The sequence below is a fragment of the Eubalaena glacialis genome, chromosome 9 (assembly GCF_028564815.1).
Source record: "Eubalaena glacialis isolate mEubGla1 chromosome 9, mEubGla1.1.hap2.+ XY, whole genome shotgun sequence".
Lineage (NCBI taxonomy): Eukaryota > Metazoa > Chordata > Mammalia > Artiodactyla > Balaenidae > Eubalaena > Eubalaena glacialis.
This window is the reverse complement of record NC_083724.1, coordinates 4,912,135-4,925,597: the sequence shown is the minus strand read 5'-3', so window position 1 is coordinate 4,925,597 and position 13,463 is coordinate 4,912,135. Positions and strand designations below refer to the sequence as shown.

The following is a 13,463-nucleotide window of genomic DNA, read 5'->3' as shown; positions in this document are numbered from 1 at the left end:
GGGGCCCGGAGCGCGCGGGCCGCCTGGAAAGGCCTGGGCTCCGGGCTCTGGGCGAGCGAAGGGCGCCTTGGGCCCACGGGGCCCGGCTGCAGGTGCGCGGGCTCGGCTCCCTCCGCCCTTTGACCGCAGACCCGGGTCGCCATCCCTGGGGTAGTGTCGAGAGGATCCAGGCCCCGGACGCGCTTCAGACCTGCCTGCCGCCCTGTGCCCCGGCACCGGAGGCCGAACCCTGAAAGGCACAGAACTAGAGCGTCGTGGAGGAGTCGGGGAGGGTGCGGGGAGAGTTATTCACAGTGAAAAGACCGTGTTTCCAGCGCTGCTTTGAAAATAAATCCTCGGGCGAGCTCCGGCTCCGTGCGAAATGAAAAGCCGTTTGCAGATGTCTACACTCGCGCTCAGAAGCTCTCGCGTGTTCCTGTTCAGAGGTACAAAAACACCCGATCCCGGGACACGCGCCACAGGAGAGGCTATCGGCTGGGCTGGGGTCCGTTGCGCTGTCTCTCTCGGGCCACGGGGATTTCTCAGGGTCCCCCTAACGTCCCAGACACGACATGCCCACGTTTTCCACCCTCGCCCCACAGTGAAGCCCTCGTTCTGGCTCCTTCTAGGTGCAGACACCGAGCTTTCCCCACCCCTACCAGGCCCGCGGGGTCCAAAGAGGTCAGAGAGAGGGCTGCAAATTTTCCTGCACGGAAAACATGTAAACCCCGACGGAAACACCCTAAAACAACATAACAAATTAAAATATCTTCTCCACACACAGAGTTCTTTTTCTGCTGGATCTAGTCCCTTTCTGTTGCTGAAGGAAGAGAAAACGGCGGGGTGGAGGGGTGGGTGGAGGTAGAAAAGGGATCTTTGACAGCCTGGCGGACGAATGATTTGAATAACTGTGGGAAAGTGTAGGGGGAAACTTAAGAAACCTCACATTCCAACCCAACGGCAGCGGCAGCCGGGCTCTGGACCCCTCCCCGCCAGCCTGTACCCCCCTTGAGCTAATCACCCTCATTAGGAGCCACATCACCGACCTAATGAAAGCAAACCGTGTGGAAATAGCCGGTAAACAGTTGGGTCCGTGCTGTAATTAATTCAGTGTCTCTTTTAATCAAACCGAAAGGAATCGGGCAGCGGCTTGCGGAGCCGTGACATCACCCCCAAAATCGGCCGGAGCCAATCAGCGTCATCACTCCGGGGACACGTGGGCGAGTCCCCTTTAAAAAAAAAAAAAAAAACAACGAAAAAAAAGAAACGAAAAAAAAAAAAAAAACCCTAGCCCCAAAGTAAAAGTGACACAAGTTCATTTTTTAAAGGAAGGGGGGGAGGCGAAGGCGCGCGCGGAGGACGGGCTGCGAGCTGCAACAGCTGAGCCGGGAGGTGCTGTCCACGGTGCTGACGGGCCCCAGGAGCGGTGGGAGCGCGGAGAGAGGACCTCCCCGGCCAGGTGGGGAGCGTCATGCGCCGAGGGCCGCCGTCGCCGCTATCCGCGGTGCTGACGCCGCCAGGTGCGCTCCGTTCCCCCGGCTGGTAGCGCGGCTCGGGCCCGCTGCTATCCGCGGTGCTGACCCCGCTGCCCTCGGCCACCGGTCGCCTGGAGGAAGCGCGCAGTTTGGATTTTTCAAAAGCCCTTCTTTATTTAGATTCCAACGTCCTCGTATCTCTTCTGTGCCAAAGGGGAGCTCAGGCCGTCCGTCTCCCCCTTTGCTCTCCCCAACTTGGCGCACCCTCCCTCCCATTTCTCCCTGACACTCCCACCACCCCCCTCGGCTCGGCGGCTCGGCGCGATGCTGCAGAAGACGCGCTGAGCCCTTTTGGATCTAATGCGCAGAGGAGGTTGGCCCAGAGCTCCCGGGCTCCCCTAAGGCTGAACTCCATCCAAGGTGCCCGCAGGCTCCCTGCCCGCCTTCCCCATGCCAGCCCGCAGCTAGGGGCAGGGGCAGCGGCGGCTGGGGTTGGGGGGGGTGGGGAGCTTTTGGGGAGGACAGGTCGCAGCTTGGCTATGGAAGGCTCCAATGGCTTTGGGATCGACTCCATTCTCTCCCACCGAGCGGGCAGCCCCGCCCTTCCCAAGGGGGACCCCTTGCTCGGGGACTGCCGCTCGCCCCTGGAGCTGAGTCCACGCTCGGAGAGCGGCTGCTCTTCACCAGCCTCGCCAGGAAGGGACTGTCTGGAGACGGGCGCCCCGCGGCCTGGCGGGGCTTCGGGCCCAGGTTTGGACTCCCACCTGCAGCCTGGGCAGCTCTCAGCCCCAGCCCAGTCTCGCACCGTGAGCTCCTCCTTTCTGATCAGGGACATCCTTGCTGACTGCAAACCACTCGCGGCCTGTGCACCCTACTCTAGCAGCGGGCAGCCAGCCGCTCCTGAGCCTGGGGGCCGTCTTGCGGCCAAGGCTGGGGAGGACTTTAGAGAAAAGCTGGACAAAAGTAGCAGCAATGCCTCATCGGACTCTGAGTATAAAGGTAAGAAAATGCGAGTTGAAAACTTGGGGGTGGGGGGGATGCTATATTTCTGAACCCTGGTACTAAAACAGGAGTGCACACACGTGGGGACGTACACATATTCACTCAGAGCTCCCCCCAGGGCCCAGGCTCAGCAGTCGGTCTTGTCTGAGCCTTTCAGTCGGCCCTGTGGTTATGCTTCAGAGCAACAAAGAGTCCAGCGGAGAGAGTGAGGAGAGGGACGCTGTGTGCCCCAGGAGAGATTGCCCAAAACGCACAAAGCAAACTTTCCAAACTTCGGTGGACTCTCCAACCCACTGGTGGGCAGAAGCAAGTTCCTATCAGGCCGGTGGCTCTCTGGGAAAAGACCTTGCAGAAGCAACGGAAGACCCAAAGGGTTCTGCTTGAACCCCCTTTTATAAGGGTGAAAACCTAGCAGGAAATTTCAGCTGGAGCCCTGAGAACAGTCAGACTTTTCCACGCTTTAATTTGAATTTCCAGGGGGGGAGGGGAACTGAGCTTTCCCTCCCGTTGGCCCCGGTGTGATCTGGGCCCGGGGGATCATGCAAAAGCACAGAGCGGGTTCAGAGGTCTCTTCGAGAGGGGAGGTCTCTGCACCCACCCAACTGTTCCCACTGGATTTGATTTTAAGTGCATTGAGCAATCAACTTCAGGTTCTGTGTGTGGGACCCAGAGATTCCCCAGCACCCAGCCTATCCTGGGCTTGCTTCCCCTTTACTTGCGTTTTCACCTCCATGAATCTGTCCATTGTTGTTGTTTCCTTTCCATCCCGTCTTAACCAGGGAGCTGAGATCAGGATTAAGATGAAAGGGGAAAGGAAGAAGGAAGAAAGGAAAAAAGGAAGAGAAGAAGGAGAGAAAGAATTCCCTAATTTTGTTTCTCGCCCCCACCCACTGCCTTGACTTTAGGTCTTTGGCGAGGCCAGAGGCGCAAAGTTCTTTCTTAGGAAGAAGTCAGGAGGCAGGAAGGGAAGGAGTGTCAGGGCTGCAAGGGAGAGAGCCCTGTGTCCCCATCCAGCAGAAAATGAGGGGCTGGCAGAGGCTGTTCAGAGCTCTTTCAGCCTTATAATTAATTCCCAGAACCCTTTCCATGAGATAAAACTTCCCTATAAAGGCTACTTCTTTATTGTCTTGGGGGCCCTACACCTCCCGGTCTATACTCGCACTAAGTCTTCACAAAAATTTCGGAAGGCTCATTTAACACTCTCTTCCCAACCGAGAAGAGAATTCGTTTGTGGACACGCCCTGACCTCAGACCGAAACCCATTTGGGGGCCCCACTCCACATCTCACTCCCTCCGCTTCCCCACACAACTGGCAGAGCCTCCGTCAGCCTCACTGGGCCACTCGTGCCTAGAAGACGGGCAGGTTGGGCTAGAGCACCCAGGACGGAGGTCCAGACGCATGTGGCCCAGCGACCCTTCCTCCTCCCCCCACGGCCTGTTTAGAGAGGCAAGGAAAACTTGCCCGGGAGAAAGACAGGTGCATGGTGGGGAGGAGGGGTAAGCAAGGGAGGCAACGTAAATATACATGTATAACATCATATCTTATTCTTTATAATTCTCAGCCACAACACTCCAGTTTTATGTCTAGAGTAAGAGGCGAGACGCCCCCCCCACTCCTGCCAGCCCTGCATGCTTGTGTCTGGTGCTGGTGCTGTGAAAGGGTTCGGCTCTTGTCTCCTTTTATTTTCTTGCCCGTAGGTGGGATTTTGAGGAGAGGTTTCGTTTAAGATAATTGGAATATCAATTTTCTTCTCTTGTCCCTGATGATATCTGATCAGGGAGGTGATGAGGGCCAGCTGTCCACATATGGCTTAAATAGGTTTGGAGCTGAGGAGGGAGGAAGGTCTCCCCCACCCCTAGGCACCGCTGCCTTTGCACCGCCAAAGCCCCGGGGTGAAGCGGAATATCCACCACCGAGACAGTGTCTGGAGCATTTCTCAAAGGTGGAAGTGACTTTTTCAGGACCCATGTTAGGAAATCTTGCCGAGAGACAGACACATGGGGTGGGCATCTAAGCGATTCCCCTGTCCACCTAACAAGCTAAGAGTCGTTTCCTCCAAAGAGGGCACGGAGGGAAGCTCAGTCCCATCCCGAGTTTCTGGTATCAAAGCTTCCTCGGCATAACGTTTAAAGAAGCTGGGCTTTGAAGTAAGGCGGTCTGCCGCTCGCGCAGTCTTCCCGCCAGAGCTGATATCCGTGGAGAAATGAAACCAGCGCTTTGCTCCCAGCAGGCAGGGTCGGTGGGCCTGGAACTCTGAGGCATTGAGATCTGGGCTGAGCCTATTTCGGAGGCTGAGGCTGGACAGCGGCGAGTGCATATCTGAAGGCTCCAGCCTGTGCCGGAGAGGGATTCGAGAAAAAGCCCAAACTCAACCCTCACCCCACCCCCGACCTCGGAGCTCAGCCCTGAGAAATGGGGGATTTTCCAAAACAGTCAGTCCAGACAATCAGGTCAAAAAGTAAGGTTTCCACAATACCAAGTTTGAGGTTTGGATAATTGTTTCCTTGAACTTGTTTAAACTTTACCTGCCTGGCATAATAGACAGAACTCAAGTCCCACCCCCCCCATCCCAACACATCCCCAGCTCCTGAGGCAGCTATGCCCCAACGCAGCCCGAGCCTAGGAGGGCAGGGAGAGGCCTGAGCACTGGCCTGGACGAGGCAGGAGGCAGGCACGGGCCCCGGTTTCTCACAAGCCCAGCGAGCACTCTACCGGCTCACGCGCCTGGGTGCACCCGGCGCCCGGCACCCTCCCGGCCTCCAACCGCTGCCTTTCCGGTTGAAAAGGCTTGATCCCTAGTGGCTCAATTAACCGGATTATTGTTTCCTACAGAGAGAAATCAACTCACATTCAGCTGAACCCTGTCACTGCAAACGCCACGCTCAATGAAACTCAGCATAAAGGAAAATATAGAGAGGAAGGGAAGCCCCAAACCCCACTGCCAATTCTGGGGAGGTGGTCTCTGGTCATATCATCGCTTTAGGGGGAGGAGGGAGGTCAGTGAGCTTGTTTGATCAAGTGTGCATTTGCGGTGCTGTCAACCCCAAAGGAAAGTGTTGGGGAAGAAAGAAACCACATTGTTCGGTCCCATCCTTGCGACTCAGGAGCAGGGACCCTGCTGGGGTGTTCTGACCGACTCGGCGGGGCAGGGGGAAACACAAGACAGCCACAGTAGGCATCGTATTGACAAGGAAACACAGACCTCCGCGATGTGCACATCCGAGGGGCAAACGTGTCACTTATTTTTCCAAGCGCTTCATGCTTCCAGATCTGGACGCCCGGGCGATTCGCCTTCCGTGCTGTGCGCTGTTTGTAGTTTAAGAAACGGGGGGACCATCTCTATAGATTCACACCCGTGCAGGGGCCAGGCGAGATGTGGGTGCAATTATTTGTTCTCCAGGACCACGGTCCGCTCCAGGGTGAACGGGTTTTTGTCCCTCCACGAGGGTTTTTCTCCCCCAGATTCCGGCCCTCAGCTTCCTCCCTTCCTGGCCTGGATGCAGCCAGAGAATCGGGGCACAGTCCTGCACCCCTGAGCACGCATCCGCACAGCCCACCGGGCTGGAACCCCTGGGTCCCCTCCCCTCCTCTCCACTCCCCTGTCAGGTCCACTTGGTGGATCCCGTTAATCCCTCCAGGGAGCGCCGGTGCAACGTGGGAGCGGGGTTGAGTTCTCTCTCGGCTTTGGGTTACTTCTCCCCGGAGGTGTCAGTCTTCCTCGGTCTGGGGGCTGGGAGGCCCCAGCTCTGAGCTGCTCTGCCGCGGCTCCATGGGACCGGGAGCCACATTTACACGACCGGCTGTGACGGGCCGCCGGCTGGGGTGGCAAGGCGGCGAGGCCGGGCCCTGACGCGCGGCTGTGTCTCCACAGTGAAGGAGGAGGGCGACCGGGAGATCTCCAGCTCGAGGGACAGTCCCCCGGTGCGCCTGAAAAAGCCACGCAAGGCACGCACGGCCTTCACCGACCATCAGCTGGCGCAGCTGGAGCGCAGCTTTGAGCGGCAGAAATACCTGAGCGTGCAGGACCGCATGGAGCTCGCAGCCTCGCTCAACCTCACCGACACGCAGGTCAAGACCTGGTACCAGAACCGCAGGTGAGGCCCGGCTGCGGCGGACAGGGTCAAAAGGGCCCCCTCCACTCTCCTCCCTGCCCCTCCAGGGGACCCACCAGTACATGATGTGATGTGCCGAGGGAGGGCCCCTGAGCTTTCCCCGTTCTGTAAAACTGGGGAAACTGAGGACTCAGAGAGCGAAGGCCTTGCCCGAAGTCCACGGTGAGGGAGAGAGACAGGACTCGACTCGATCAGGTGGACAGACAGACATGTGGGCCACTGGAGGGCCAAGCCTGCCCACCCTAGCCACGTCCTACCACACCCATCCAGCCCGGGCAGCTGCTGGGGGGCCGGGGGTGGCTCTGAGCTCTCCCCGGGGGGATTCTTCTGGCCTCCTCAGCCTTTCTAGCCCTGAAACGCAAGGAGGGAAGGGGCCCAGCCCTAGCTTCCTGGGGACTGGGGATCCGGGAAATCGGTGTTGGGCGCGGGTCTTGAACCTGGTATTTCCTAATCTCCCTCCCCAACACATTCACAGGATGAAGAGAAACACAAACAGGTACAAAGCACACACATACAGCCACACACTCAACCCACAGTCACACACTCACATCGACGCAACTCAGTAATACAAACACACATACACCACTGTCACCCACACACGCTTAGCGGAGGCCGGAACGGTGCTTTCCATAAACAAGCCTCAGAACACGCTGCCCCATTAATAATAAATACCTGATTACTGCTCCGGGCATCAATAATTAAGGCCCGTTACAGTAATTACACAATTATGATGATGCTGAATAATTCAGGCAGGGAAACGGGGCTGGTGCGGCTGAGTCCGACTCAGTGGGACCGCCTCGCCGGCCAGGTGCGCACAGGAGTCCGGCCGCAGCCCTGGCAGCCAGTGTGGCCTCGGCTTTCTTGCCTTCCCCCAACCCCAGCCGACCCTCTGCTGGTAGCCTCCCGGCTTCGGGACCAGACAGACTGCAGGGCTCGCCCGAAGCCTCGGATCTGCGTGCGGACTGCCGCGGACGCGGCCGCGCGGCGGAGAGAGCGTGCGCACATCCTCTCCCGTCGCCGTCTCCGGCCCGCGAGCTTCCAACTGGGGTACCGCGGCTGTGCTGGCCTCCGCCGGGCCGGCTGTGCCGCTGGGAGGATCAACTGAGTCCCCTCCAACAGCTGGCGAACCGACCCCCGCGCCCCCGCCGTCCTGTCTGGGGCGATCTCGCCTTCCTCAGGCCTCCGCAGGAGACCGATGCACAGCGGGAGCACCCACAGCCCGCCCCAAGCGCCCAGTCTGCGATCCCCTGAGCAGAGGGTGGCGAGGGCAGATCCCGGGCTGTGGGGTTAGACAGCCTAGCTTAGAACCCAGGGTCTCCTCTTCCTAGGCCATCTTGAAAACTGGCCCGCGCCTCAGTTTTCTTATCTGTAAGTGGGGTTAACAGCCATGGAAGGCCGGTGGAAGATTAAAGGAGCCGATGCATGTAACCCGCTAGACGGTGCCTGGCAGCCCGTTATTTATTAACGAATTATAGTGTGACCCCTTTGGTGTCCCTGCAGGCGGTCTGGGGCAAGCACTCGTGAGGGGCAGGGGTCTCCGGGCGCCACAGTTCTGACCCCGCCTTACGCGTTTACTTCGGTCCCTAGGACTAAATGGAAGCGACAGACGGCCGTCGGGTTGGAGCTGCTGGCGGAGGCAGGCAATTACTCAGCGCTCCAGCGGATGTTCCCGTCGCCTTATTTCTACCCGCAGAGTCTAGTTTCCAACCTGGATCCCGGCGCCGCGCTGTATCTGTACCGCGGGCCCAGCGCGCCGCCGCCCGCCCTGCAGAGACCTCTGGTGCCCCGCATCCTCATCCACGGACTCCAGGGCGCCAGCGAGCCGCCCCCGCCGCTGCCCCCGCTGGCCGGCGTCCTCCCGCGGGCCGCGCAGCCTCGGTGAAGCGCCCGCCCGCCGGCCCGCGGCGCACCCGGCCCCCGCTCCGGGGCTCCGCGCTGGCCCCTTCCGTCTGCCTCTGGGAGGGCGCGGGGCTTCAACGCCCCTTCCCAGGGGCCCCCGGTCCGGCCCTCCCTGGCGTCCAGCCCAGTGTCCCCAGAAGGGCCAAATGCCAAGTCTTCTGAGTCCCGGACCCCCGGACTGAGTCTCCCTAACCATCCTCGGCGTCCTCACTCCCGGCCACTCCATCAGGGAGCCACTTCCACCGCCGGGGGTACATACATCCCCACGCCCCGCCCCCGTCACTCCCCACCCGCGCCCCCTTGCCCCTCCCCGGTGCAGGTGGGCGACCCCCATGCTGCCCTTTCCCACTCCCCCTCCACGCTCCAGCGGTACACCAAGCCCTCTCGCCGCAGCCCTGACACGCGGAGGGGAAGGGGAGTGTGGAGCCTCCCCCCGCCCCTCCCCCCAGCTCCAGGGCCGACGGCAGAGCTGTACATAGCGTGTGCAAAGTGTACATGAAGTTATTTATTCGTGACCCATGAGCCCGTGACTGTGTCCGTGAATCAGTGAGTTTGTGGCCTGTGCCCACCCTCCTCCCAGGCGGGGCAGGAAGGGGTCAGGGGACTTGCCCACCTACCCCGACCCCCAGTCCCCATCTCCAGCCTCCGTCCGGGGGGCAGCCAGGCCCCTCGGGTTCTCTCTCTTTTTTAAATGTCGAAATAAACTTCTTACAAATGACCAGGCGCCTGTCCGCGCTCCGTCGGTGGGTCCGCGCTCGGCCCTTCTTCCCCATCCCTCCTTGAGATTCATTTTCCCCTTCTGGGACTCGGGCTCCTTCCGCCCTCAGTAAGGAAGTATTTTCGTCTCCCTCTCTTCCTTGGTGCTGTGGTCGTGGGCAGGGGTCTCCCCTCCTCCCTGGCCTCAGTCTTCCCATCTCTACGGTGAGGAGAGCACGCTGCCCCCCACCTGCCCCTGCCTCCCCATCTGGTTGCTGGACGCTCAGCCTGTCCCGGGGGCCGGGGTGGGGGTCAGCGCCCGGGCTGGCTGGGCTGCGGGCCGGGCTGCGGTGCCCTCGCTGAGGCGGCTCATCTGGCCACGACAAGGGCGCCGGCAGCTGGTGACCGGCCCTCCGGGCACGGGGGCGACAGATGGGCTCCGAGGCTACTCCCCTCCCCCCCCGCCCCACCCCGGCCGCCCCGCGCCCCGGCCGCTCGCGCTCGCTGGCGCTTGCCGACGCGGCTCTCGGTCCCCCGCACCGGGTAGGACCCGACGAGCCTTCGCTGGGAACCTGACGCCGCCGGGTCACCCCCGACTCCCGCATCTTCTCGCTCCCCCCTTCACGCGGGGACTGTGCTGGGGATGCGACCCAGAGGGAAGCCAGATCCCAGCGTCAGCCGCAGGGCCCCAGCCTGCGACTCCAAGGGTCTCAGGAGAGGGCTTTAAGTTCTGAGCCAGACTCCAGACCTCCGGTTCACGTTCAAAGGGCCAAGGTCACCTCCACAGGCAGTTCCTCTCTGGGGAGGTGGGCTCAGGTGCTCCCCCTCCCCCACACCACCTGCAGCTCAGACTCCCAGCATCCGCCCAGGGCTGGGAAGTTTGGGGGCCGGCAGGCCGAGCTCTCCCCAGTTTTGTGGCAGGATTGCTCTCGGAGAGGACTGCCTGGCCAGGAGGGGTGGCGTTCTGCTTAAACGCTCACCGCCCCCCCCACCCCCACCCCAGCCGGACCCTGCTACTGTTTCCTCCCCACTGCCCAACACCCTCACACCACCGCTCTCCTTTCCCGGGATGGTGAGGGTATTATTCTAATTTTGCAAAATGCACAGCAGCTAATTAAGTCAAGGAGCCCCTTGGCTTTCAAGTTCTTTTGCATGTGAATGCGGGTTGGTAAATCCCCAGCTCTGGCTGGGGTGGGGGGTGACGGGGGGACCGTCCCCAACTCAGGGTTCATGAAGTGGGAAAGGAGTCTCTCACAGCCTCCTGCAAACAAAACCCCCCATGCAACAAACCCTGCCCAAATCCTACATGGATTGACTTAAACCCAGGGGATAAGTGCTTTAAATTAATCTCATTGAATAAGAATGAGACCAAACAAAACTCTTTAAAATCATATTAAAAATCTATCAAAGGACAACTTGCACTGGTGTGCTTTTCATTTTGTGTAAGTGAAGGACATAGACTGGAGCAACCACCCTTACATTTACACAGCGGCCGTGTAAATCACAGACACATTCCCAACTATGTAATTGTCCTTGTACCGCCGAGGTGATTTCATATCTTACATTAATGAAGAACAAGTCTTCCCTACAAGTTTATAATTACAATATTTTAAATTGTCCTGCACTTCCCATCTGTGATAATAACTTTACAGCCTCTGCAGTGACGTGGGCTTCGGCTTTCATCCATTTAGAAGGCTAAATTGGTTTCTCGGTTCCCAACCCTGGGGCTGGGTGAACTCTCATTTAAAATAGGGGGGAGGGAAAGAATTGTGTGAGACCCCCAGCAGGCAAGACAATAGGAGAGGCACTGAGAGGGTAGTGTCTCTGCTCCTCCACTGACACCTCCCCCCAACTTATAAACGTAGGCTCCACGGGGGCAGGGGCAACAAAGTGGAGAAGAAGTTGAGATTCCCCAACCAGCCTTGCTGCAAGGCTTCTGGGCATTTTCGAGAAGTCGAACTGATTTTAGGGGTGCCCAGCCGCCAGCACGCTGAAAGGCTTTGCTACGAACTTTTCCTCTCGTGGAGCAGATTAAGAGATAAGGCATCACGGTCATGCAGGCAATTTAACGAGACCAGTGGAGCGCCCTTTGCAAGCAGGGCAACTTCTCCAGTGGAAAGAAAGCCTTAAATTTCTGTCTCTTGGAAGCGATGGTTGGATTTTAACGGCTTCCGCTGACTTTACGTTGAGGGGCTCAAGTGCTAAACACCGAGGGCGCTAGCCGTTTGGATCCACCTGCCTTAAGGGGCTCTCATTTACTCCCCTTTCTTCCCTAAATCTCTCCTCCCCTCACCACAGGGGGGAAAAAATCAAAGGAATCCACTGGGCTTTGTCAAAATGTCCTTTGCCGAGATTTGGTTGGCTCTGCTTCTCTGAGAGTGGAAAATACCGTTTGCATTGCATCAGCGCTGCCTTAATCACTCACCAAGGGCTCTTTGCCCTTCAGTGCGTGAGAATGGGGGGCCCCCTCTGACGATGTGCAGCCGCTAAGGGTTGCAAACATGAAGATGTCTAGGATTCAAAGAAAAAGCATTTTACAAGCTCATGAGGGGAAAAAGCTTTAGGCTGCAACATTCCATGAAATGTCCAGATTCTCTGACTTTTAAATATGGGGATCAGGCTTATGACACAGAGAAAGAGGTAAGTTTGGGAAATTAGAAAAAGAGGCACGATTGGAAATACACACAAAATTAGAATAGGTACAGTGGAATTAGGCTAAAGCTTTGCCTAATTGATGCCTGAAATGTATAATCTGTCAAGAGCCATAATAAGAAAGAGATTTATTTTAAGGTTATTTAAATTTAGATAATATTAACCCTAAATCTGCTAAATCCATGTTTCTTTATTAACTGGGGGTAATACACTGATTCTACTTAGAAACAGGCCCACATTAGCACCTATGGCAAGAAACCCTCACCTAAGTGTCAGCAAAGTAAGAGTGAGTTTCCATCTCAGAATTACAGTCACTTATATGCTTTGCACAGTTCTGGCGCTTCTCCCCCCCAGGAGTGCAGAACTCTGCAGACTCACCCTTTAATGGAATGAATACTATGGGGAAAAAAAAATTTAAAGAGTAGGGTTCCTCTTTGATCATCCTAGATCACTGGCATTGATCCTGTTTCTCACACAGCTGGGTTTTGTTTATAAAGTTTGATCCCTCCTTTTCTCATCCAAATCACGTGGACCATTACACACGGAAATAAAAGAAAGGTGGCAGATTTGCCCAAAGTCAGTATGACTTGTGCTGCAGGTTGACTTATTTATTATCATTGTTACAGATTTCACCAACCGTTCCTTTTAATTCCTATGTGACAGCCAGGTCTGCGAGGTCACATTTTCCCTCCTGCCGAGGACCAGGGCTTACTAGGCTCACAGTCACCCTTACGATGAGTCCCTTCTGGTGTGGCGCCAGCCGAAGTTCACCTTACACCCGAGGGATGGATGCAGGGACGCCGACCCCGCTCCCCAAGATCCCCATAGACAGTCCACCTTGTAACTCTCACGGTCCTTCCTTGGCCCTTGAGCTCATGTGATCTGGAGGGTCTACAGAAGTGGGGCCTCGACACCCATGCCAGTAACTTCAGGGCGCGGGGGTGGACTGAGGACAGGAGGCAAAGTGGAGAGGACACTGCCCAGTGCACAGAGAGGTGACGAGGCTTCCCCCCTTCTCCTTCGGACCCCTCTGGAGTTACCCGTGTCCAAATCTTACATTTATTGGGAAATCAATATGCCCCGGGGGTCCTCTTTCAAACCTCCCAGGAAACACAATGGGGGAGGGGCAGCTGTGGCCTGGGCCACAATACAGACCCTAGGACCACAATACAGACCCCAGGACCTGTCTGTACGACAAGAGGGGCTTCGATGGGAGAAAAAGCTCAGGACACTGGTGCCCTTTGACCTCAAAGGCAAATAATAAAAAGGCAACAGTAAATCAATTAGTCCTGAGAAAGTACAGTTTCCCTGGACAAGAAGGAGAGAGCATTGCACGCGAATGCGACGTGGTGCTTCGAGCCCCCTGCGCACGGGAAATAAGACCCCTGGAGGCATTCGGGACCCACCCCAAATGCTCCTTTGGTCCTTTTTAATAAAGCATCTATACATCAAGAAGATGATCTGATAAACAGTTTTTTTCTCTTCTTCTAGCGATTCAATCCAGCTTTTAAAATCTCATTTTACAAAATTCAGGCCAATATATGCGTTGAGAGGGCAGCTTGAAGTAAACTGTGAAACATCTTCAGAATGTCATCGCCAGGCGGGATCAAATACCTTCCCGGCTGCAGCGAAGGACATTAGTCTTTT

The 13,463-nt window shown here is 57.3% G+C and overlaps 1 protein-coding gene across 1 annotated transcript; it reads left to right on the top strand.

Annotated features, from left to right (window-relative positions):
- The first annotated feature begins 1,993 nt into the window (after positions 1-1,993).
- On the top strand, positions 1,994-8,451 carry BARHL1 (BarH like homeobox 1). The gene is made up of 3 exons (XM_061200901.1): positions 1,994-2,453; positions 6,329-6,551; positions 8,157-8,451. Exons 1-3 carry the CDS (start codon positions 1,994-1,996, stop codon positions 8,449-8,451), a joined length of 978 nt encoding a protein of 325 aa, XP_061056884.1.
- Positions 8,452-13,463: the final 5,012 nt, after the last annotated feature.